General features: G+C 38.9%; 1 protein-coding gene across 2 annotated transcripts in view; it reads right to left on the bottom strand.

Moving 5' to 3' along the window:
- LOC120514693 (broad substrate specificity ATP-binding cassette transporter ABCG2-like) overlaps nt 1-27,106 on the bottom strand; it is a 72,512-nt gene that overhangs the window by 32,784 nt on the left and 12,622 nt on the right. For both annotated transcript variants that reach the window (XM_039735205.1, XM_039735201.1), the window contains exon 2: nt 19,813-20,131. In XM_039735205.1, coding sequence (XP_039591139.1) covers nt 19,813-20,111 — 299 coding nt within the window. In that variant the 5' untranslated portion in view covers nt 20,112-20,131. The remainder of the gene's footprint in view (nt 1-19,812; nt 20,132-27,106) is intronic.

Here is a 27,106-nt window from a genome sequence, read left to right as displayed (position 1 = left end):
TGCATATAACTTGATACATGTTTTGTATGTCTTTATTTGTAATTTAGGCGAAGCAATGTAATTTAGTGTTACTTTGGTGAGAGGCATTTGCGTTTGCCCCCTTTACGACTTTTTACGAATTTTACAACAGGATTTGGGGGATGTGTATTAAACCAGTTTGATGAGTATTTCTTTGCTAAAGTCTTTCTCTCATCCCCCACACAAAGCCAGGTTACCTTAACATATGGTCTTGGGGGGTTGCAGGTGTTAAGATGTACTATTTCCCCCCAATGGTCTGAGATATGGCTGTTTGGAATTGGCTTGTCTCAGAGGCCTTTAAGTACCATGATATCCTATTGGCTGTAGGGGGTTGGACAGAAAACCTATAAATTTGCTTGCTCAACCACATTCTCTCTCTCTTGCTAACAACTGAAGAAGACCATCACAATATGAACTGAAGACAACACAATGAAGAGCACAGCTTCAGCCATTTTGTACAGACATGTGGCTAAAAGCTGACCACCGATGATGCCTTAACTAGAGACATTAAGTAACTATAAGTCTGTGTGCCACCTGAATTACACATCACCATTTTATCAGTTTGTATGGTTGCCAATATTCAAATATACAGTACTTTGCATTTTGTTATTATTTATGAATATTATCAGTAATACATCATTTTATTTGTAACTTAACTCTTGCTTGTCTTTTTTTACTACATCTAATTGCCTGAGGTTATACATATAGAAGGGAAGGTGGGGTTAAGTTATATACAATAATCTATACTAATAAAAGGCAAAGCCCTCACTGACTCATTCATCATTAATTCTCCAACTTCCCGTGTAGGTAGAAGACTAAAATTTGGCTTCGCGATGAGAAGTAATAAGTCTCAGGGACAGACCCAACAAAAGGTTTCCATTGATTTCAGGCAAGATTGCTTTTCTCCTGGACAACTATACGTTGCATTCTCAAGAGTGAGCTCGCGCAGCTTCGTCATATTACAACCAGAGTGCTGAACTGATAACGTGATATATAAAGAGAACTATAATAATCGTAATAAACGAACAATAAAACAGCGGAGAACACATGGATTAAATAAAAATGCAGCTTCCTTGGCAAAGCAAGGAAAAAGGATGGCTTTATATATCGTTCATTTATAAAACAGCGGAGAAGCTGTGTAAAGGCTGCTTCACAAAAAACCAGCGGAGTGCCTTATATGAGAAGGCAGTCAGCTAAAGAAGGGAATCAATAAATATCTATAATCGTAATAAACAAATAAAAAATAGCGTACAAGCCGCGGATTAAATAAAGGAAATGGGTACCTGAACAGTAAAGTAAGTCTCGAATAGCTACACAATAACTATAAGAATCGTAATAAACGAACAATAAAACAGTACAGAACCGCAAAGCAAGGAGAAACGACGGCCTTATATGGCGTTCGTTTATAAAGCAGCGGAGAAGCTGTGTGAAGGCAGCTACACAAAAAAACAGCAGAGCGCCACACTCTGAATGTATTCTTGGCATCACCGTTATACCCTCTGATCTCCCATTTCAATTCAAATGCCTCAAATTTCCAGTAAGACTCTGCTTTGCGATGACAATTAATAAGTCTTAGGGACACACCCTACAAAAGGTTGCCATTGATTTGAGGCAACATTGCTTTCCTCCTGGACAAAACTATATGTTGCATTCTCAAAAGTAATCTCAGTGCACAGCTTGGTCATATTACAACCGGACTGCTGAACTAACAACGTGGTATACAAAGAGATCCTTAACAGATAGTTATTGGTATATTCTCCCTCAGTTTAAAAAGGTTTTCTTTTATTTTTAATAAAAATTTAAAAGCAGTTCTTCATCGCTGCGATGCGTGGGGATTTTGCTATATACAGTAAATATATATATATGCAGATATATATGTATGTTTGTATGTGTATTGTGGAAGTTGACCCGGACACAGACAGGCGGACATGTTGTTCTCAACCACCACACGTTTATTTACAATATATACAATAATAATTGGTCACTCAGACCCAGTCCAATGATCACTCAAACCCAGTTGTGCACAAACCCCAAAATACACAGTCCTGGCCACAAATGCCTTTCTTTGGGCCGCCTCCACTCTCCTCTCTTGCTTCGTCCTCCTTCCACCCAACTCTAGCCTCGAATGAAGGGAGACGGCCCCTTTTATACAATCCCTGGATGAGCCCCAGGTGTTCCCGGCATTCCTCCTCTAGCCACGCTCCAACGTGGCGGAAGTGCCGGCTGTCCTCCTGGCAGCTCTCCGGGCGCCGTCCTAATTCTTCCCCCCAGCACTTCCTGGTGTGGCGGAAGTGCTGGGGTAACAGGTCCCCAAGGCATTGGGGCGCCTCCTGGCGTTGACCACGGGCCCCTACAGGGTGGAGCTTCCATGCCCTGTACCCGTGGCACCCAAAGCAACCAGAAAGGCGACCCCCACGTGATCCAGGGTGGGCGCAGACCCACATCCGGTCCCTCATGGCGTCCCAGCTGGGTCATGGCCCCTGGCATCCCTGACAGTGTGTATATATATATATATATATATATATATATATATATATATATATATATATATATATATATATATATATATATATATATATATATATGTGTGTGTGTGTGTGTGTGTGTGTATGTATGTATGTATGTATGTGTCGCCTGCGCCACCACCTCCTACTCCAAGCTTCATGATGCTCCAACAATGATGGACGGATTAAAAGGCAGAAGTCTACGTGACCATCATCATCATCAAGCCCTTCCGTGAGAATCCTAAATCCAAAGAGGACTGTTTCATTTATGTTAGGTAGAATGCCCCAGAGGGGACTGGGCGGTCTCATGGTCTGGAATCCCTACAGATTTTATTTTTTCTCCAGCCGTCTGGAGTTTTTTTGTTTTTTCTGTCCGCCCTGGCCATTGAACCTTACTCTTATTCGATGTTAATTAATGTTGATTTATTTTGTTTTATAATTGTGTCTTTCATTTTTCTATTCTTTAATATGTAAAGCACTTTGAGCTACTGTTTGTATGAAAATGTGCTATATAAATAAACGTTGTTGTTATATATTTTATATATATATATATACACATATACACATGTATGTGTGTATATATATGTAGATGTGTATATGTATGTATATATATAGATATGTGTATGTGTAGATATGTGTATATGTATATATATTTATATGTGTGTTTGTATATATATATATATATATATATATATATATATATATACTGTATATATATATATATATATATATACTGTATATATATATATATATATATATATATTATGACAGCAACACTCATAACAGTGACAAAACAATTACATTGACAATCATGTTACGTTATTTTTAAAATGTTTCCTTTTCTTTTTCGTAACTTCTTTAACACACTACTTCTCCGCGTTTCGGTATTTTGCTAGTACCTTATAAACAGTGGTAAGTCTGTGAGATTAGGTATTCTAAGGCTACATGTTAATAATACAATAGGGGTAAGTAGAGCAAAATATATTACTCTACCAAGATAAAACATTTATTTAACAAAACTTTAGCAAAAAAAAAAAAAAACACACACACACACACGTTTTGCTTGTTGTGAGCATAAAACAGGATGCCTTGACGCATGGATAATGCAACGCAAGTAATGATAGAGTTTTTCCATGGAAGTTTTTGATATTATTTAAGTTTGTCCATAGGGTCGTGCTCTATCAGAAACTTTGTCCATCCTCCAGAAAAAACAATTGGGTAACATATACAAAAATAAAATCAATTTAGGTGATTTATTCATCTAAGTCAAGGGTCTCCAACCTTTTTTCCCCCCCTGAGAGCTACTTTTATAAAATGAAAATGGCCGAGAAACTAAATGTTTTCTAACGTTTATTCTCATAGCTGTTTCAAGCCAAACAAGCTTGTTTTGCCTGAACGTTTACAAAACGTTGGTGTTCACAACTCACATTTTGCATTAAAACATCACAAAAAATATTTAGTTCACCTGCAAGTGCATTTTGTATGTCTGTATGCATTTTCTAGTGTATCTCACACTATTGATTTAAAACATGAATGCTGTCAGAACAAAACAATGCAATTACAAATGCACAGATATTACACACTCATTTGTCATTTTGTTATATGTTACTGTTTCACAGGTCCAGTTGCATGTGTGATGTGTTTTTTGGTTAGTCAGATGACTGGCACTGCATGGAGTCACCAAGAGAGGCAGGTGGTGTGGTGGAGTGCAGCCACTTAGGTTCAGTCTTATGGAGTCATTTAAATGTTCCTCTGTCAGTGTTGTTCTGAACTTTTATTTCATGACATTCACGTCAGAAAAGGCAGACTCACAAAGGTATGGAGACCCAAACAAAGCATACATTTTCACAGCTGCTTGGTGAAGATTCTTATAGTTATCTGGCTCTACTAAGCTCCAGAAAAGCTGAGAATGCCGTTGAGACTTAAACTGCACATTATTTTGAAGGTTTACTAATATATAAAATCCAATGTCTGTCTGTCTCTAAGTATGTCTGCTTTAAATGAGAGAACTACTTAACAGATTTAGATCAGGTTTTTTTTCTACAATTTGCTTGAGCATTCCGGTTGATTTTGTGACTTCTCTCATTTCGCTATGTATCATAGTTCGCTTGCGGTACTGATTTATTAGCGCAAATCCAAGAAGCACGCAGCTGGCCAAGCGGTGGCCCTCCTCACTTGTTTTGGGGTGTGTACCTTAAGTCCGCTTAATTACCGAACGAGAGAGCAATTGAATTCAACTTTGTCTGATATTTAAAATAAATTCTTACTTAGATCCTGATGAGTACGGATATTCTCTTAAGTGTATGCTACATTGGAAAGATAGATTGCAATTCAGATGTGGATTGTGATATGATTTTTTGGAAAGATCACCCACCCCTAATTTGACTAATCAAGTTTTCAAATTTATGTAGGGTTCATTAACCCTTTGGCGAGCTACTTGGAAAGGGGTTGCAAGATAGCTTGCGAGCGATGTGTTGGAGACCCCTGCTCTAAGTTATCTGTCTAATGTTTTAAGAACACCCTGATAGTTTATTTGTAGTATATATCATTTTTTTCTCCCCATAAACGGACAATTTGTTGATAAAAATGAAACAATTAAAATTCATCATTGGGGCATGAAGAGATGACAGGAAGCCTCAGGCCTGAATGGATGCCAGTCTTGCAGGGCACATTTGCCTTTGGCCAATTTAGAGGCACATATTTGGGAGTCAACTTAGAAATTAATGAAAGCTGTTTTCCCAAACAATACCTAACATAGGACACAGGGAGAACATGAAAAAACTTTCCACAGGGGAGAGAGATCTGTGACACATCATCACATCATGCTACCTACTGTGCTCCAAGACCTCAATGGTTCATGGTTCGGTTTTCAGCCTGTGAACAATTAGCATTTTTCTATGCCCATGTTGTCGTTCCTCTATGGACTCTGGTTCTTCACCCACACAAAGTTGAGCTTGTTTGATTATGCAGCGACTCATAACTGGCCAGTGTGATTTAGAGGGAGTTTGGCATGCAATTTCCTGGCATCCACCATCCAGCTCTGGTTCCTCCCTTGTGTTCAGTGTTGCCGACTCCTTGGAAGCTTGAAATGAACTAAGCAGGGTCAGAATATGACAAAAGAAATCCAGCACAAATGGGATTTGAGTTTTCCTGCTTCAGTCTGCCGGTGAACGTGAGAAGTCCTTTAGATTCAAAGGGATGTTTTAAAAACCAAAAAGGCCTTCATTCTTATCCTCTCCTCAACCCCCACTTAGGCACATCTATTGTTGTTCTCTGTGGATGCTATTGTTTTTAGCAGAGCGATTTCAGCCTGCAGAACTGAGATAGAATCTTTTGTACAAAGATCTGGAAAAGCCAGCACTGCAGCTTCAGCAAAGTATGGATTTGAATTTAATTGACTTAAATAAGACCGTGCTAGAAGACTTACTTTAGGGAAAAAAAAGGTTGAAGGGGGTTAGAAATATATACCCATTAGGCACAATAAAAAGTATTTTTTTTTTCTCATAACCATACACCCTTTGCATACTTAATTCAGTAATACAGTGCTAGTCTGTTAATACAGAGCAATTTGTAACACATATATATATACATATATATATATATATATATATATATATATATATATATATATATATATATGTTAGTGATTCTTTGTTGTTTAATCTTGTCATTCTAGTGTTTATTCTTGTTAATTTTTTGTTGTATGTTCTTGCACATCATTGGGTTGGGTGGTGCAATTTTGCTCTGCTGTGCACTGCTATGTGTAGTTTCGAACAGCAAAGTTAACCTTGAACCTAAAAAACTATTAGGGTTGCTGGGAGCTGTAGAGTACCCAGTAGCATAGAGTGCAAGGCAGGAACCAAACCAACCATTCAGGTGTCGAGGTGGGTACAAGTAATGGATGACCTTATCTAATAAGAGACCTTATCTACATAATTCAGTTTTGTTCACCCCATTTTGTGACTTCCAATAACACACTGCCAGTCACAGCCAGTGCTGTATGAATGGTTAATAAGTATGTAGAGTTGAGATGCAATCTCAGCTCTTTGTTCTTTTTTTCGTGTTGTCGGAGTACGCAGAACACAAGACACCAGACAAACAAGCTTCTCTTCTGTTTGTGATGTTCACAACACCCATGTTCCTTCCTTGTTGCTGCATCATATGCATTGTACTTCCAGAAAAGCATTCATTTGTTATCAGCTCTCATGCACACAGAGCTGGCCTCTACAACTAAAGAAAAAAAATCAAACCTTACAGATGCCTTCCAGAACCAATGTCCCAAGATTAAATTTTATGACTGGTTATTGTCTCTATGGAATTGTTACATTATTCCCACGACTTTAGGTTTGCCTCTTACATCCTCAAAGATGGGCAGTATACAACAAATAGCAATTGCAAATTGGTCAACTACAAGTGTGGGGGATTGTGACTGGCATTCTGTCCTGGATTGGCATGATGTCCAGAGATGGCTCTTAATCCAAAAACCATGAACTAGATTAAGCAGTTTTAGGAATGTTGTTTTTTTTTTTTACCTCTTGCTTGTCTGCTTCTCAACATCAAGCTGTGAAACTGCTTTGAGTGCCCTATTCCTAAACTGCTCCATGCCAGACGCTGCCTACGTCTGTGTTGTAGATGCCAGGCTACAGCTCCCTCTAGTGTCCTAACTTTCCTTGAGCCTTTAGTTCCCCTTAAAATGCTTTAGGAAGCACTTCTGATGATCATTCTCTGTATGAAGCCATGCTAAGCTGCCATTCAGTGGATGAGTACAAGGGTACCAGACTGTCCATCCTCCCAATTCCGTTCTTGACTGGAAAACCAGACCCCAACTCCCCAAGCTAATAGTCTTTTAATGGTTGGTACCAGTTGTCCAGGGTGTCATCTAAGCCTCAAAGGGATACAGTGGATGTAGTTATATATCACCCATTATCTTCATCCTAGTGTCCACAGTATGGTCAAGCAGGATGCATCACGCACCATGCATCTCTCTCTCATATGGAGGTGCCAGCCATCCTTTCACAGACAGATGGTTCTGAACTGGCAGCAGTGTTCTTCAGTCTCCAGCTCCAGCCAATTCTTATTTTTAATAAAGTATAGCTAAATTGGCTCAGCATAGGCATGTGTAGTAGTGATGATAGACTGCAAAGGGTTGGCTCCGGCCTAATATTCAAAACTGCAGTGATAGGCCCTGGCTCCCAAAAATCCTGAAGGGGATATAGAGTTTAATATTTAGCTAATTAGTGATCTAAGAAGCTGTAGACATTCAGGAAACCGAGTTCAAGACCCCTGCGGTAAACAAATGGCAACAGGGTGTGTCTGCAAGGTCAGCTCATGATCCCCACCAGCTTCCACCAATTCTATAGACCACAATCATCCTTTCATATGTTCCGTTCCGCACAGGTAAACAAGCGCCTTTCCCACATTGAGGAAATTAGCTGCAGACAGATCATGATGCCTGCTGGGAGCTCACGATGAGGTCACTTTTAGCACTTCGGGTTATTTTGGTGGAGTACGCATTAAAAAAAAATGCATTAAATTGGAAACAAATTCCAAATGTTACTGCAAACTCTATATCAAACTCCACAGCAAGTGAAAATGTAGTGGTTGCGGAAAATGGAGTGCACTGAGCAAAGAATAATGAAGAGGAAATACCATTTAGGAAATAACCCACAATATTTTATCAATACAGTTTCACTAAGGAAGGGACAGGTAAAGGGAGAACTCTAAATTAAACGCAAAAGCCTCCCTAGGCCACCTAAAACTAACTGAATTCCTATATTCAATGCCATTCAGTTTATTTTTGTATAGCACTCTTCACTATGTGTGGTCACAGAATGACAAATTTTCAGGTAAAATGCAAGTATACATTTTACAAATTACTAAAATACAGGATTATCAGACATAAAGACATAGATTTGTTTAAACATATAGAAAAAAACACAGTTCGAAACTGATTAATACACATGAAAACCAAAAATATTTATCCATTAATTAAAGTGTTGAATTATAGTTGGTTAACAACAGAAAAGAGGAAATCCAAAACACCAGCAAGTAGCATCCCTGGAGAAAATAAAGCAGGATTTCTAGTCAGTTATACCAGAGAAAGTCAAAAAACAAAAAGTCAGACACAGTCACAGAGTCCTGAAGATCACAGCCAACTGGCCCTCCTAAGCATTCTATAGTAAGAATCTGTACTGGGCTGTGCAAATGGATGTCACAATCTTTCCATCTGATGACTACAAGGTTCCCAGCATCTCAGAAGACTTTTCCATGGGCAGGAAAACAGCTCCTGTATTATGGTGGGCCCATTTACCTACTAACCATTCTACACAAGCACTCCCTAATCTCCTTTTCCAACTGCGAGTTCACCAGGTCAGTGGCATGGAATACTCCTGAAGGCTCAACCCAGAGCTCTGAAAATACAAGGTGACCACTTCTACCAGGCACAGGTACCTTAGTACTACTGCCAAGCTCCCAGAAGACCCGAGTTGGCCTGTCCACCATACTATGCAGCTGGGGGCAAAATCCATTTTATTGGACAGCCTTGCTGACAACCATTAACCTGGGGGACTTCGGTCAGTGTCCAGTCATCTCCCTGGTCACGATCTCCTGCAGATGAATGATGACACGCTTTGTCAAAGTCCATTTATCATTTAAGACCTTGTGAATTCTTAGTTCATGTCCTAAGATAGCCCTCTCAAGTGATTTCAGTCCCAAGTGGACATTTTACCACATCAAATTTGTAAATACTATTATGAAAATAATCCTGATTGGTTATGTAAAACATTCTGCAATGGTACTACATGTAACATGAACTACTGTATATACTACAAAAATCATATCACTAGTTTAATAGCCAACAGAATAAATTCAGGTCAAAAAGCAAAAACAAAAAGCTATGAAATGCACACCTGTTTCCACACTCACATTGAGATGTATAAAAACTAAACTTGGCAAATTGCTACGCACATTTTCACAGCAGCCTAAGACCATGCATACGCACATTTCTGCTCAGTTATGTAAATTGGCAGCACCCACCGACAAAGCAGTGCTAATGTTTCTGTGTAATTTCACTTACTTTTTTAGTTTTGTATCCATGACACGGCTTTATCAAATACACCAAACTTAACTGCATATCATTTAAAAATTTAAGTTACTTAATCTGTAATAATTTAATGGTGCACGGAATAGCCAAACTATTCCAACTATTGTGGCTGCTTTAACAATGTCACTAGCAATGTCAGAAGACATTGGTGGCTCTGAGGCTAAGGATCTGTGCTGGTATCCCGAAGGTTGCTGGTTTGAATCCATGTCACTGACAAAAGAGATCCTACTCTGCTGGGCCCTTGAGCAAGGCCCTTAACCTTCAATTGCTCCAGGGGCTCTGACCACAAGGGGTATGCGAAAACTAACACATTCCTAATACGAGAAATTAGGCGAAATAAAGAACAAAAAAAAAAAAAAGTATGAATTAGAAGAGAGCGCATATTTAGAGATGATACTGATTTCTTGTCCCATGATGATGACTGGCTTCTAAGTCAATTTAGATTTCCAAGAGCTATCCTCTTGGAGCTGTGTGTTGAACTGGGGATGGCTTTACAAAGGCAGACTTTGAAGAATTGTGCTCTACCTGTTCCTTTGCAAGTTCTGCCCAGTCTTGTGTTTTCAGCTGCAGGACCTTTTCAATGTGAACTGGCTGACCGGGTATTTCACAAACATCACTGAGTCGCGCCATGCCAGCTGTATAGGATGGTATTATCCACTTGTCGTCCAGATATATAAGATTTCCTTATACAGTGGAACCTCGAGATACAAGTTTAATTCGTTCTAGCACTGAGCTTGTATAGCAAATTTCACGTATCTAGAACAAACTTCCCCATTGAAAATAATGGAAATCCAGTTAATCTGTTCCGCACCCCCAAAAATATCAACATAATAATCAATTTTCATAACAAATAACACTGATAAATAATATATACAAGTGGAACTTCGGTTTGCGAGTTACTTGGTTTACAAGTGTTTTGCAAGACGAGCTAAATTTTTTAATTCATTTTGACTTGATAAAATGTGCGATGTCTTGCAATACGAGTAGTACGGATATACTTTGTCTGCTGAGCATCATGTGATCATAACTGAGCTGATAGTTCTTCTCTCCCTGGTGCGCGTCTCTCTCTCCTTATCTCTCTTGCTCGTGCACGCATCTCTCTCTCTCTCTCTCTCTCTCTCTCGGGCAATCGTCTCCTATTCTCCGTCTGCATGTCCGCGATATTTTTGGATACGCTTATACGGCGAACTGCTACAGCGAAACAATGAAATCACAAGCACACAAACGCGTAGATCCTCACGCCACGGGAGAACAAGGAACACTGAGTGAGCTGACGGGCTGGCAGCGTCAGTTTAGGTGAATCCCAACTTCACACTTACCAATGCTCGTATTTAGATCAGAATTTTTCACTCATACTTTCCTCGTATCTTGAATTTCTTGTATACAGAGGTGTTTGTATCTTGAGGTTCCACTGTACTGTGGTGAAACAGGCAAACATCAAAGCGTAATTCGCAGCAAAGTCCAGTTTTCCAAATGTAAATCGGAATGGTCGACTGCACACACAGTGCTATAAAGGCACCTTCAGAGAATGAATTTGCTTATGTAAACAAAGTATTTCCACTCTAAATTATCTGTGATGCGAAAATGCTGTGGTGAGATGGCCTGGCTCAACTGATGATTCATTCATTTCGAGAAATAGTACTGTTGGGAGCAAACTTGAAAATGATGCTGTGTGTGATGGCTGGCTTCTCGGTAAGGTAAGACATTTAATACTCCTCCTTTGGTCAAAATTGTAAGTTATCTGTATGATGTAACCATATATCACAGTTACTTAGATGACAGCAGGTACCTGCTGAAAACTTGGCTTCTTACCCCGCTTACCAACTGAACAAGAGAGACGCTATAATGGCCTCCACTCTCAAAGTCAGGTCGTGGAAAAATGCCAGTGTGAGTCCCATAATTCTGCTACCTCCTCTAGTGGTGCTAACACTCAAGATGTTGGACTGCGACTCACCTTTCATGTCAACTTTGATATCTGACCACTTCTTTTAAATTTCAGACACTGTACAACTTTCCGAATTTGAACTTTTCAGTGCCTCCGCCACGATGTGCTATTTCATCGTTTTCCTTTTATTGCATACGTCACTGCTTAAGCAACAAATAGTACCTTTTTCCTTACCTCCACAGCAATGAGGAGGGATCTTCATTTCGTATTCAATGAAATTCTCCTTTTTGACATGTGCTTTTGCCATTGTATTTTAACAAAACACAACGAAAGGGACTATTTATATTGATTTTCATATTTAAATAAGCAAAATTCTGGGAGAAATTAGGGAGGGAATGTAGGCCTGTGCATGTGCATTCAAATTCATGTTGATTGGGATTTATAAAGGGAAAGTGCGTAGAAATTTGCTTACGCAGTTTTATGCATTTGAATTTTTTGTGCGTCTGCACATTTCTAGTTTTGTCCATATGCCATATTTATGAGTGAATTCTATGCAAAGGCATTATACATGCAGGCCCTGGACACTGGAAGGGCTGTCTAATGCCATCACTCAAAGGCTGCAACTTTAGCAGACTTACATAAAGGCAAAGCCTTGGGCAGTCTATTCATCCACTCATTTCCAGCTGAGAATGTAGTGTAAGGCTATCACCAGGGCCTAAGCTGATACATGGTTCCAGATCCAGTTAGATGAATAAATAAGATGTCAATAGTGTGAGCAGCACAGTACTGTAGTAATTAGTGCTGCACTTGAATTCAGTGCCTAGTTATTGTCTTTGTGTAGTTTGCAATTTTTATTTTTTAAGTCTTATAGGTAGTCTGATTCCTCCATCATCCCCAAGGATGTGCAGGTTTAATTAATTGGAGACTCTAAAATTAGCTCCTGTGTCGCTTTTTACATGATTTGCCCCAGGGTTGGCTCATGCGTTGCAACAGATTCCTGGGATAGATTATGGCCACATGTAACTGTGAAGCTGATTAAAATTGGTTTAGATCTGTATAGACAAGCTCAGTATATGGTGTTATACACACAGGACTGGTGAAACTTCAACTCTGACTGTTTCTAAAGTAACATGAGGAGGAGGAACATGGCCTGGAAAAGGGTTGTCATCACTTCTGCCCCACCCTACACAACTGGAATAATGGACAAGATGTGAAGAGTTCATCATTGCACATCTTAGAGCTATCCACTATATTATCAGTTTAGGATGACATTTTGCCAATCTTGTTAAAAATATATCAATAAATAAACAAATAAATTTACATTGCGTTTCAAACTCCCAGTTGGAGACCACGGTCCGCTACAGCCTCCTCGACCTACCTCATGAGAAAAGAAGAGCAAAACAAACATGTTTAACTCTTTCAGGGCTGATGTTGACTTTTGTCAAAAGAAGGAGTTGACGATAGCAATCAACTGTAAACTGTGACAAAACCAACCGTTATGTTTTAGTTGGACTCTCGTTGCTGAAAGGAAAGTTAGCTTCATTCGTTTGACTGAGATTTCCAAGTAGTAATGCACAGACAAGAGCAAAAATGGCACTGACATAATGGTGAGAGATCAAAGCGAATACGTAAAGCAAAATGCCCCATGGATGACGCTTTGCCTATTATCTCTGAACTGGGACTATGACTTGCCAGACTCCGATTTTGATCCAAGTGATCAAAAACGAATGTGAGGTTTCAGCTTCAGCTGACTGGTCCCCAGTTAATCTTGGTGCTGAACGGGTTCATGTAGCTGATACGCCTACAGCCACGTTCGCCAGGAGGACTGCCATTTAACAATGATAAGAGGTAGAAACCAGATTGCAATGCATTGTGACCGTGACGCGAAGACAGCCTGGCAGCAAGCCTGCCGCTCATTCTTGGCAAAGTGGCAGCCGCAGCATGCAGCAACAGACATTTTATATTGATTTCTTTGTGAAACCATTGCTTTTCAGAAACTATGTTTTTTGGAAAGAATATTCAGCCCTCAAAGAGTTTTAAAGGGAATATCAACAATTGCAGTCAAATAGAGTATTTCCAATAATAGTGATAAGTTGCTACATGAATTGCACAAGACTGCATTAAAACTGAAATAGATAACCTCCATTAATGGAAAATCTCAACCAGGAAAACAAGACATCAAAAGGGGAAAGGGGCACGTTAATGAACAAATAAGTGCAGCAAAAACATAAGAGTGTGGCCAGACAGGGTAACTCAGGGCATCCCAGCCACTACAGATCATGTAAACTCCATGACCACAAAGGTATTCTTCTCACACGTAACAAACTTCCACAACACAAGACTGAAATAAAGCCCAGAAGAACGAAAGGAGAATCTTCAGAACTCGGGAGGCCGCTCCATGTCACCCTTGAAACTGCCATCAAAGCCATGAGTCACAAAGTCACAATGCTCCTCATCAACTACCTCTCAAAGGGGCTTTGGCAGATAGTGCAAGACAGGAAACCTGTCTGTAAGAATCCCTGGTGTCACAAACACCATCAATGCTGTTATTTCCAGAGACAAGAGATCAAAATCAATAAGGGACAGTAAGCCCCAATATGGTGAATCAAGCAAATGACTAAGATGGGAAGCACACCTGAAGCATGTTTCTGCGTTTCCCAATAAGATGGACTGGTGTCTAAGTGACTGAAGAAACATCTTGGGCCATTTGAAAGGAATTCCTGTAGGATAACCTCAGGAGTTCCACACCATGGGAGTACTAGCCAGGCTGCTCCTGGAAATAGTTCTAGAGAAATAATTAAAATGATCTCTTTGTCTTAAGTTGGCTAAACTGAGAGTCAGGTGGATAGTGAACAAGGGTTCTACTGACAGGAAGAAAACAGATGGAAGGAGCAGATGAGGGGAGAAGTGAAAGGCTTGTTCTTATTTTGTCCCTTTACCTCTAAAACCCTGTACCTTGCTATATTAAGTGCCTTTCTTTATATTTTAATTTTTATTGGCATTCCTTAGGTTTGATATCTGCAATAACCCTCTTTCTAGCCACAAACCCACACTCCCTCTCCCAAGAAAAAAGATCTTCCCATTAAAGCAGGGAGTTTCCACACGTATGTTCTGACCATTTGAACAAATACAGAATTACACTCCGAGGTCCTCATCTCTCAGCCCTCCAAGTGCAACCAGCAAACAAAGAACCTAAAGATATAGACACGGGTCACAACTTTAAGCAGAACTAACAAACCAGAGATAATTCAATAATAATCAGGTCTCACAGTCTTTATGTTCACAATAATCTGCTCTCTCCTCCATTCCGATTTAAATTACCAATCCGTGTCCAACATACATGCTTTTAAATTTATAACACTGCTTAGTAACCTAAAAGTCCAATAAAGGAACAACTGAGGTTAAAGAAAGTTTATGAGAAAGCATGAAAAATTATTAAAAACAAAGGAATTCTACCCTGCAACCTTTTGCACAGTATTTGAATGGGAGGTTATCTGTCATTAAATTGACATCACAGCATGGACTTTGCCCACTAGAATGAAACTTCCTTTATTGCCAATGCCTGACCTTGAAAACAAAAAGTTAGATGCAAGCAGGGGGTGGGTTAGTGATCAGTGAATACAGTTGCACAGGTGATTGAGATTTGTTGCACTAAACCTTATTTGGTTTAGAAATATCTTAAATTATTTATTCTCAAATATAAACTCACAAGACAGATTAATCCAAGAATCCTTAGCTGATTTAGCATACTACATTATCACAACTGACTCTGTGTCACACTGGTTGAGGATGGAGGTGTTGGGAGGGGGGGATGTTGAGGCATATCTTAACAACATTACGTGCAAGGCAGACAGAATCTAGGCCCGGACAAGATGTCAGTCCATCATAGTGCACACATATTTACAGACCCAGTATTTATAATAAATACAATTTTTGATACCCAATACAGTATATAATGCAACTCAATAAAAGAGTTAATTAAATAAATTGCAATTCTGTATAAATTAAAATCTTTATATTAATGTAAAAAAAATCATTGAAATTTTACTCATTAAATTAATGCAGCCTTTTGTAAAGGGTAAGTTTATAAACAAAAGTAAATAAGATTAAATCTGATCAAAACATTTTTTTTTTGCATTGATGAAAACAAAGTGTTACTGAGGTAGTACAAGAAAATGTTATACATTTTATTAAATGTTAATTCAGCAACTATTGCAATCATTTGTAAGGAGTCTACATAAAATTATTAAAACAAATATTCTAGTGAAAATAACATTCATGTGGTCTTTTGTAAACAATAACTCACAAAAGTAAAAACAAACGTTTCTAAGTGAGCTTGTTTCACCCAAGAGGGTCACCTATTGGCGCTTGTTTCACCAGAAGGACGGTTTGCAATTGCTGCTATGGGGTCATAAATGATTTTAAAAAGGCAAAACTGACCATAAAGGTTGAGAAACACTGGTATAAGGAAGACGATGCAGTAATAACAACAACAATAATAATAACATCAAAGATTTCTTAGTACTTCTAGTTTTAGCACTGTCTAGAACATTACTATCCTACTGTTTTTCTAAGACACTCAGAAGTAAGAATGAGTTGCCTCAACTAAGTAGGTTGTAAATCTGCGCATGACGGTTCATACACACAGATTATTAAATGCACAAACTAAATTTATATTTAATGGATTTAAATAAATTATCTACTATTAAAATCTTATTCCATTTCAGAACTGCATGGTGCTGGAGTTTGTCCCGACAGCACCTTGTGCAAGACATGGACACATCAACACTTACTCATATGGGTAATTTTGTTGTGGATTTACACCACAATCCGTCCGAGTTCAAATATTTGCATTGTGGTACTAGCCCATGATGTCTGAATTACAGAAAGAAGCTGCTTCTGAGATACTTTGTAACCCATACAAAGAGTTCATGTCTGTCCACTGGCAGTTACCGTAAAGCAAATATCCTAACTGGGACAGATCATGGTAAGATTCCATGATAAGACACTTAGTGTAGTCAGCAGGATCTGAACTATGGATGGATGGAATGTAGTGGCAGTGCAAAAATAGTGTGAGCTGAGTGGGAGAGAGCTCACCTGATATCACCAAGAAGCATTGTGAAGCAGTCCTTGCGCACTTAAGTATAGGAGTTCTCCTGTTAGCTCATGCTGTAAAGGAGCTGCTTCAGGAGCCTTTGTAATCTCGACGGCACAGGTTCACAGTTGGCCACTGGCAGTCACCATAGTGCAAATGTCCAAAATGGGGCAGATCTGATGCGATTCCACAACAAAACATAGATCACATATAAGCACTAAAATGGTTGCTGAAGGCAAGTGTTTGTACAAGAGAGTTTGAAAATGTTACATATATTACTGGTAGCATTGTCACATGTGGATGATATAATGAAATTCTTACTTGTATATCAAACAATGTGGAATTGGCATTGCTCGTCCCAAAGTGGGCCTGACAGGCAACCTGCTGGGGGTTTCAATAATGTTTCCACCTGGGGTGTTAGGTAGTTGAATTGCAAGATATCAGGCCACTGTGGTCATTTTATTTAATAGAATACACAAATTAGCTTAAGATCTGTATTTAATAATGTCATAGCAGAACTGAAAGATACTTCACTGTAATTAGCCCAGGCCTCCTGGAATGCATTAGGCTAAGTGGAATGGAAAGTATATATTTTTTTTTAAATAGCCTAGGCTCTTAGCAATGACCTTACATTGCCCCACGGTAATTAGCCTAGAATATTTCAAAAATAACAGCCATTTATGCCATGAATGCAAGGTCTGAAAATCTGTAAGAAACGCAAAGCGCTATTGAGGAGGCATGGACCAAAGCAATACTTAAGGCACCTTAATGAATATATGCCTTGAAGAATTTACGCTGGTCAGGAGAGTTAATGGGGTGAGGTCTGGTACTAGACAAGCGTACTATGGATTATATTTAACACTGCATTAAACAAGTTTGGAAATACACTGTATATGTCCATCCACATATTTTATCAAGTATTTCTTGTCTGGCAGCTTCTTTCCCAAAAAGTAAGTGAGAGTCAGAACACGGAGTTGGCAAAATCAGTTAATAAAGGAGACAGGTAAAAAATGGGAAGAAGCAGGTAATATTCCTTCAGGACTTAGTTGACAGCTAAAAAAATGCCAAGGATGTCAGACTTGCCTCCAAAAGAGACCTCACAGGGCTGGCTGACAAAGGCACACAGAAATGGAACCATGTTGTCATTTCTATGGTTAGCACTGTCTGGGGGCCCTCTGGCACATTCACTTTTGGACTGACTGGTAATATTGTCTGTTCAAGTGACATGGTCCTTTAAGTGTTTACAGAAAGCTCAAAGGAGCCATGGCCGTAACTGTTTTATAGATCCACCTTGATCTAGAAATAAAAATCTGAGTTTGGACATAGTGACCCCTCAGATGGAATTTAAAGCCACCTCAAGGCACAAGACTCCTCTAGTCTAGCGTGGGGAAGGGAGTTTCTCCCAACGAGTGATGTTTGGCAGCATTTTGAAAATAGCAAAGTGGGCAAAGCACATATATAGTGCACAAATACACAAATCAGTAGGCAGAGAAGCAGCTGGTCTGAAGTTTTTATTCAATTTTGTACTTTTGTTTTCTACTTTAATATATTCTGCCTGGTGTTTATCATAATGATAAACTAGCTATGTTACCCTGCCTTGCCCAGGACATTTTATAAGACAATGGGCATCATTTATAGTGCCACTGGTTAATTGTGTGCATCAGAAGTACTAGGTAACTAATTAAATTTCTGCATAGAATATTTGTAGATTTTTACAGAGAGTTAATATTATTAGTAGACAGTGTGGTGCAATGGTTAAGGCATTGGACCTAGGACTTCAAACGTTGAGACTGTGGGTTCAAATCCTGGTACAGACACTGAGTGACCACGAGCAAGTCACTTCATCTATCTGTGCTCCAAATGGAAAAGCACAATAAATATAACCAATCTCAGATGGTTTAATTCATTTTGGATAAAGGGGAATCAGTCAAATAATAAGTAATAATATTTTTAGGTCACTGGAGCTGGCAACTCTTGAACATACTATACTCTACACAATTGAATAAAACATTCCTGTGTTAGATGAATTCCTGGTTTTCCTAATGACTTGGCTTTCATTGATGGTTATTGTAAAACACAATTTTACAAGAAAGTGTACTCTTTTAAATTGAAATGATTAATACATAGGAATAACATGAATTTTGAGTATGTACGAATATTATTACTAGATCTGTACAATTTTAATTTGTTTATGTCTTTCTCTCAAGTAGGTATTTTTGTGTTTTTCACCAGTTGTATGTGGGTTCCCCTTGAAAATCTGCAGTCCGTGGGTTGGGTTCACCAATGTTCAAAATAAGAAGACATGCATGTAAATGTAAATGATTCTGGAGGGCAAGGTGGGGGAGAGTTGTCCCTTTTCCAAATCTGTACATGCAAATGTACATTACAATGGAGTAACTCATGTGGGACCCATTAATTTTAAACTGATACTGCTCATATTAAGGTATTTCTATGAATTACAGGTACTGTATTGGGGTCTTAGCTCTCTCTGTGAGTGTCATGTACAGTCTTACAGGTGTATAGAATTAAGAGAATGGTTGAGTCCCTTTGGACTTTCATGCACATTCATATAATGATGTAACACTGATCAGTGGCTATGTTGTATATGATGGACAAAAAGGTCAGAGGCTTACCATTATTAGTCATGTGAATAATTGAGAAAACGACTGGGATGGGCACAATAGATTAGGGGCTTAATCCTTTGACGCACATACCCCACTTTCGATGCCACTGCATTGGTCCAGACTTGTCTTGGGATTGCAGGACACCACTTTCACCACTACTTCTCTATCTTCCTCCCTTTCTGCTTCTAGTGAAGAGACACCAACTCACAGTCACAGCACCGGGCACCCTCAGTGAAGCTTTCTAGAATGCTTGCTAAACACTGAGATTTGCATCTTCCTTGAGCTTTGCCAAACTTTATCTTTCCATTTTAGACCTCACTATACAAGGCAAATGCAAACATGTTCCCCTTTCCTGCCCAGGACACCACCCATTTACCCTTTGTAATCAAGCAGGATAGATCTACAGAGGTGTTTATTTTTGGGACTTGTGCCCATTACATTTATGGTACGGTGAATGAATCGGTTACATTTTAACTGTAATGATCACGTCAAAGGTGTAACCATGTTAACACACACAGCATAAAAGATTAATTTTTACTCAGAGGAAGGGAAGACTGAAACTAGTTGGACCTGCTCCGACTCACCTGATGCCACAGAGGATTTGCTTTTCCACCACTTTATGCTTGAATGGAGGCCCACTGGTCATCTTCACAGTGTAGTCAATATTGTGGAAGCTAACAGTGGAACCATGTGGGACTCTGAGAGACTCTCTGGTCGGCACACCGCGTTGAAAGGTTGCCTCTGCTTCACCGTCATCATTCAGCGGCACCACTGTGTGGTTTCCTATGGACAAGCGGTCTAAAGATTTAGGGGTAGGTGGGGCAATTTCCACATCCGGGATGCCACTGTTGGACAGGTCTTTCTTGACTGGTTCATTCTTCATTTTGTTCGACAACTATTAATCTGTAAAAAATTAGAAAACACATTTAGTGGGTTTTCACTTGAAGATAGTATCTGATCAAGAAAGTGGCTGTAAACTAACAATATTAACAGAAAATGGATGAGTACATTAGCAGGTGCAAAATGGCCCTTAAGAATATATTAAAGTGGAAATCCAATATGTTCAAGTTAACATTTACTTTCATGTATCCATGGTAAAATGGAGATTCTTATTTGCATGTTGGATGGTACAAATGCAGCAACAAACAATGAATACAATATAAAGATCATGTTAAAGAGAAAGTTTACCCAAAGAATTTTTTCAGTACTTTAGTAGTAAACGAACCATCAATCCGGAGGTTAAGCGTATAAGGAATAGCAAGGGAGAATTAAAATATACAGACAGTAAAACATAAAAAATGCTCGAAACATGCAGTTTTCTGATGTTTTTACATGTGAGAAATTGAGAAATCTCCCAGCAGTAACAGGGACTACTAAGGACATACTGAGTGATTTGGAAATTGTACAGGAAGAAGTACTGCTTGGATTAAACAGGCTGAAATCTAACAAATCACCAGACCCAGATATTATTTATCCCCAAGGTCTTAAATAGGTTAATGAGTGCATATTTAAACCCTTTACACACATTTTTAGAAACTCACTGCATACTAGGGAAAACTCCTAAAGGCTAGAAAATAGCAAATACTATCCCGCTATATAAAAATGGTAAATAGGCATATTAAAGTAATTATATGCCATGAAGGTTAACCTGCATCAATAATAAATTAATGGAAGGAATTATTAAGTAAAAGATCAAGTAACATATGGCAAGAACATGGTTTCAGGTGGGGAAGGTAGTGTTTCACTAATTTGCTGGAATTCTACAAGCAAGTCAAAAAAGATATGACAATAAGGGTGCATATATTTTTTTATTTCCAGAAGGCTTTTGATAAGGAACCACATGAGAGGTTGGACATCAAACTAAAAGAAATGAGGGTTCAAGGTGTAGTGTGTAAATGGATGCAAAATTGGGTTATGGTGTGAGGAGTCTTGGCTACTGTTAAAAGTGGTGTCCCTCAGGAATCAATGCTGGGGCCGCTGTTTAGATGTTTAGATAGGATATACATGAAACACTATTGCAATTGTAAGTATGATCAACTGTTACGTGACCATACAACGTGTAGATAAAAACTGTCCAGAATTTAGTGGAGTGAGTGCTAATGTTGTTGCACAGAAGAGGAAGAAAAATGTTTGGGCAAAATAAACAAACAGCAACAAGGGACAATGTAAAGAGCAGAACTGTTTGTGACTACAAATCAGAAAGACACATTTCACAATAATTAAAGTTAACTTAATCTAGAATGTGTTTAAATTCATTAAGCTTTCTGGCAGAGGCAGTGCACTGGTGAAAATCCAAACACCAGAGTTCATTCTAGGCCTGACCACTGTGGCTACAATGCCAACCTTAAGTTAATAAGTAACTCTAAATGGGCCTGATGAGGAAGCGCGTCCCCAGTTACTCTACTTGCTTCTTGTCTTGTGCCCAATGCTGCCTGGATAGACTTAAACATTGTGTTCATTTAGCGCATACATTAATGGATGAACGGATGTCTCTTAGGAGCCAAACCTTGTGTAGAAAAAAAATTTCATTGAATACTCATTCTTCCATTTTCTTTGCTTGCTTAGCCCAGTAAATGGGTTGTAGAGGGGCACAGCCTATCCCAGAAGTAGCATCAGGAACCAGCCTATTACAGTACACAATCACTCACACACCAGACACAGTTGAAGATAAACCTACCTGCACATCTTTGAGATGTGGCAGAAAAAACCTGGAGTCCCCAGAGATATAAAACCCACAGAGATACAAAGGCTGTGGCCAGGCTTGGAGTGGATTTAAACCCAGTCTTAGTGTAGCTTTGAGGCAAAAGAGCTACCAAAGTATAAGGTGTTTGACATCATCAAATGAGTATGGATGATTGTGGAAACTGTGCAAGCTGAAATACCTAGTTGATGGGTATATCATTAACTCAACATGACAATTTTCCATAATCATGGCAACTTTTTGGCACATTTCCTTTGAAAATGCTCCCACACAATGTCCGGTGTGGCAGGTCAATTTTAGCTCGCAACCACATTTAAATTGCTTGGCCTAAAAATTCACCTTATAGTGCAAAGGTTTGTCATCACCATACATAGCATTCAACCTTTTTCCTATGGCTTTTTGAATTTACTGAGTGAACAATGCTCCCAATCTGTCGAATTCTTTGTAGACTCAAATGGAGATAGGTTTACCATTCTCACTCTCTGACATAATGCTATAAAATGACCTCAAACTGAACATGTGGCATGCCAAGCCATGTCCTATTCTCCAGCGACAAATTCAGATCTTTAACAAAAAAACATGATAATTAAATAGGTAATTCGCTGAACATCCCTTGTTCTACCAAGCAGTCCTACTTCACCAAACAGGCAAACCTAAAGAATGGGTATCCTCTTGCAGAGTGAAAATGCTAGTTGGGCTCAAACGGGTTTAAAACTACAATTTCCATACACTGCTTTATGCTCCATCGTTTGTTCAGTGTACTGAGTCAACCATCAACTAAACTACAAGTTATTTGTGAGGACTAAAATCTCAGGTAGATATCAAATACTGAGTTGTTACAATTGTTTTAATATTGTTAATCCCCTATTTTAAACTTAATCCACAGTTTTAACTGAGGTAAGACATAACACTCAATGAAAGAAAAAAAGATGGGATACCAAAATTTGGGCAAGCAAGAGCAAGCCAAAGGAAATAAAGCAAAGAAGATCAAATGAGTACCTCCAGATCAACAAATGTGAATGGGGAAAAGCTCAAAAACCCAAGACCCGGTGGAGAATTGCGTTTTTAATGACTAAGCACTGATTTAGTGTAAAAAGACTCAGACTACAAACAGATCAAAAACCTAGAAAGAACAAGTCAGCCTCCAACCTCAATATAGGGCTGTTAAGACGTTGGTACAAAATTAAAGAAATGCATAATTACATTAACACATTTAAAATTTCAAGGGAATTCATGTCTATTAATGGTGCTTGATATTTCTGTATTGTTTCTTATCAACGGCCTTCATCCACACATAAAAGTACAGTCAGCGCTCGTCACTTGGTAATATGAGATTTTCCCCATATTAGAACATAAAGTACAGCATACCATTTGAAATCAATAAGGGACAAAGTTTGAACCGCAGTTTCATATACAGGGGTGCTTGAAAGTTTGTGAACCCTTTAGAATTTTCTATATTTCTGTATAAATATGACCTAAAGCATTATCAGATTTTCACTCAAGTCCTAAAAGTAGATTAAGAGAAACCAGTTAAATAAATGAGACAAAAATATTATACTTGGTCATTTATTTATTGAGGAAAATGATTGAATATTACATATTTGTGAGTGGCAAAAGTATGTGAACCTCTTGGATTAGCAGTTAGTTTGAAGGTGAAATTCGAATCAGGTGTTTTCAATCAATGGGATGACAATCAGGTGTGAGTGGGCACTGTTACCCTCCCCAGGAGTGGTCAACCAACAAAGATCACTTCAAGAGCAAGGTGTGTAATAGTCGGCGAGGTCACAAAGGACCCCAGGGTAACTTCTAAGCAACTGATGGCCTCTCTCACATTGGCTAATGTTCATGTTCATGTGTCCACCATCAGGAGAACACTGAACAACAATGGTGTGCATGGCAGGGTTGCAAGGAGAAAGCCACTGCTCTCCAAAAAAAACATTGCTGCTTGTCTGCAGTTTGCTACAGATCACATGAACAAAACCAGAAGGCAATTGGAAGAATGTTTTGTGGATGGATGAGACCAAAATAGAACTTTTTGGTTTAAATGAAAAGCGTTATGTTTTAGTTGAAAGGAAAACACTGCATTCCAGCATAAGAACCTTATCCCATCTGTGAAACATGGTGGTGGTAGTATCATGGTTTGGGCCTGTTTTGCTGCATCTGGGCCAGGACGGCTTGCCTTCATTGATGGAACAATGAATTCTGAATTATATCAGAGAATTCTAAAGGAAAATGTCAGGACATCTGTCCATGAACTGAATCTCAAGAGAAGGTGGGTCATGCAGCAAGACAACAACCCTAAGCACACAAGTCGTTCTACCAAAGAATGGTTAAAGAAGAATAAAGTTAACTAGCCGAAGGTGTAAGAATAGGAACGGAAAACGGTGAGAAAGGAATTCAGTATAACAAAGGCTTAGGAAACCACCGTCACAGTATAATGAAAATAGCAAGGAGTGAAACCAATGCTAATGGTCGAGAGAGTACCTTCCTGTAGCAGGCTACGGAAAACATAAGACATATATTGATAGACGCCGCATTCACTGTGTTGCCCAGTCGATATGATAAGTCAACGCATCCGCCCTATTGTGAGTGGTAAAAGTGCCATTTAAACTAATATAGGTAGACGTGGAAACCAGGTTTTCTGATGAAAAAAACAATAACGTTTTAAACAGTATTATTTACATACAACAGATTTTGGAGAATCATTTACATGCAATTATTTATATCCATTTATACACTAATAATGGCAATTATTAAATAACTAACAAAACACCCGCGCTTCGCAGCGGAGAAGTAGTGTGTTGAAGAAGTTATGAAAAAGAAAAGGAAACATTTTAAAAATAACATAACCTGATTATCAATGTAATTGTTTTGTGACTTTTATGAGTGTTGCTGTCATCAAGGATTTGATTATTATTATTTCTTTCAATCAGGTTCGTATTTGGAGGACATGTTGTGTTCAAGTTACATTGTGGAGCGGGCGTTTGATTTATAATATATAGCAAAATACCCGTGCTTCGCAGCGGAGAAGTAGTGTGTTAAAGAAGTTTTGAAAAAGAAAAGGAAACATTTTAAAAATAACGTAACTCAGTGGCAGACCGTGCATTTCACACCTAGGCCTTCAGTAGTGCTCCGCTGAATCAACCCGCCCCTCAAAAACCAATTTATGGTTATAAAAACCATCTTAATATGCAGAAATACAGTATAAAGAGCCGTTGCATCACAGATAGATAACTCCTGTAGCCACAATAAATGCCTTTATTGAACAGACAAACCAGGGGTGAACAAGTTCCTTTCTACTGCAGCTACAGCCGTGACACACATAAAAAACATCAATAATAACTCATAAACTTGCAATATTATTTAGGAAAATCGCAACATTTTACCTACCAAAAATTCTGATTATTTGTAAACAAAATCCATCCTCCTCTCTCTCCTCAAAAAAAGTTCAATTACTCTGTCGTACAGATTATCCGTGCGCTTCAGTTCCATCAAAAAGTCCCTTTCTATCACCATCGAAGCTAATGCTGAAAGTCGAACCTGCCCTGTCGTATTTCTCGCATAAGTTGTAATTCGCTTTAGGGCTGAAAATGTCCGCTCGACAGAAGCAGTGTAAACAGGAATGGTCACTGCCAAATATACCAATGTGAACAGCTGCCCTATGCTCTCATTCAGATTTTTCTGATGAAGGAAGTCAAGGATGTCAGTGGGAGATTTTCCTGCATAATCATCCATGGCATACATTACAGTTAGTTCTGTTTTTAGCCGAGACAGATCAAAAACCGCTCAGTGGCTCTTGTGTTAAACTGTAGAAGGCTGCATGCGGGAAATTTTTCTTGTATTCCCAAAACTTCTGGGGGTCGAGGAGCGTGACAAACATCAAGTTTTCGTGGTCTTGAAATCTGGTCTGTGTCTGGAAAATAATATCGTCCAGAATCCCGCGGTGCGTTCAGTGGCCTCATAGAGTTCCTCATATCGGCTTCTATCCAATCAGTGGGTCTGAATATGGTGATGTTGCCATACGCCTGCTAGAGGGCCCTACTGACACAAACTCAAAATCTGATTGGTTGAAGCAACGGGTTAATAGACATTTATTCTGTGTTAAGAGTGCCTGCACAATGGATTGTGAAGGCCTCTCTGCCTGGCAACAAATGATGGCTGAAATGTGATTGGTTAAATGCTTTAATACAAAAATACATGTCTGGAAGCAGCACAACCATCGGAAAAGCTATAAAAGGAAGCAGACAGACTATTTGGAATTATTTAATAAGTATTCATGAACAAAATATAATTAACATCAGTTTGTGATTCAGATATTTTTTTAGGCCAGCAGAGAAGGCATGACTTCGCCAGGTCTTTAGCATCGAGGCTTTATACCCTGCGTCTTCTCATTAAACTTGTATCTCACGAATATCTTGTGCGATCTTGCAATATCCACGGCTTTATTTAATTTTAGCTCAGACCCGGCACTTAAAAGTTTCTCTCACACTTTCGCTGAGGGAGGGTTTCCGCAGTAGCTGCACTTATGAATATACTAAGCACAGTCCTTCACCCGTGAATATTTACCTTACATGGGCAGGCACTCAATTAATTAAGTGGGAGACGTGATGATGCGAGACGCAACTCCGCCTCACACGGCGACCGAGCTGTAGGCTTTTACAGTATATGGACGAAAGTAGGTTCCAGTTATGACCATTACGCGTAGAATTTCGAAATGAAACCTGCCCAACTTTTGTAAGTATGCTGTAAGGAATGAGCCTGCCAAATTTCAGCCTTCTACCTACACAGGAAGTTGGAGAATTAGTGAGTGAGTGAGTGAGTCAGTCAGTGAGGGCTTTGCCTTTTATTAGTATAGATAATAATAATTATTATTATTATTAAATAATTCATCCCATATAAGTAAAATTTCTCAGACTGCTTTCTTCCATCTCCGAAACATTTCTAGACTTCGTCCTGTTCTTACGCAACACAGTACTAAAGTACTGGTTAATGCCCGAGTCACCTCACGTATAGATTACTGTAATGGTATTCTGTCAGCCCACAAAAACGTATCCATCGCTTACAATTTATTCAAAATTCTGCTGCCAGGATAATAACCTGCTGTTCTAAATCCACTGAAAATACTACACCTATTCTCTCTCAACTTCACTGGCTCCCTGTTAACTACAGAATACAAT

The sequence above is a fragment of the Polypterus senegalus genome, chromosome 1 (assembly GCF_016835505.1).
Source record: "Polypterus senegalus isolate Bchr_013 chromosome 1, ASM1683550v1, whole genome shotgun sequence".
NCBI classification, from domain to species: domain Eukaryota; kingdom Metazoa; phylum Chordata; class Cladistia; order Polypteriformes; family Polypteridae; genus Polypterus; species Polypterus senegalus.
Note: the sequence above shows the minus strand (reverse complement) of the source record. Positions and strands in the feature narration are given on the sequence as shown.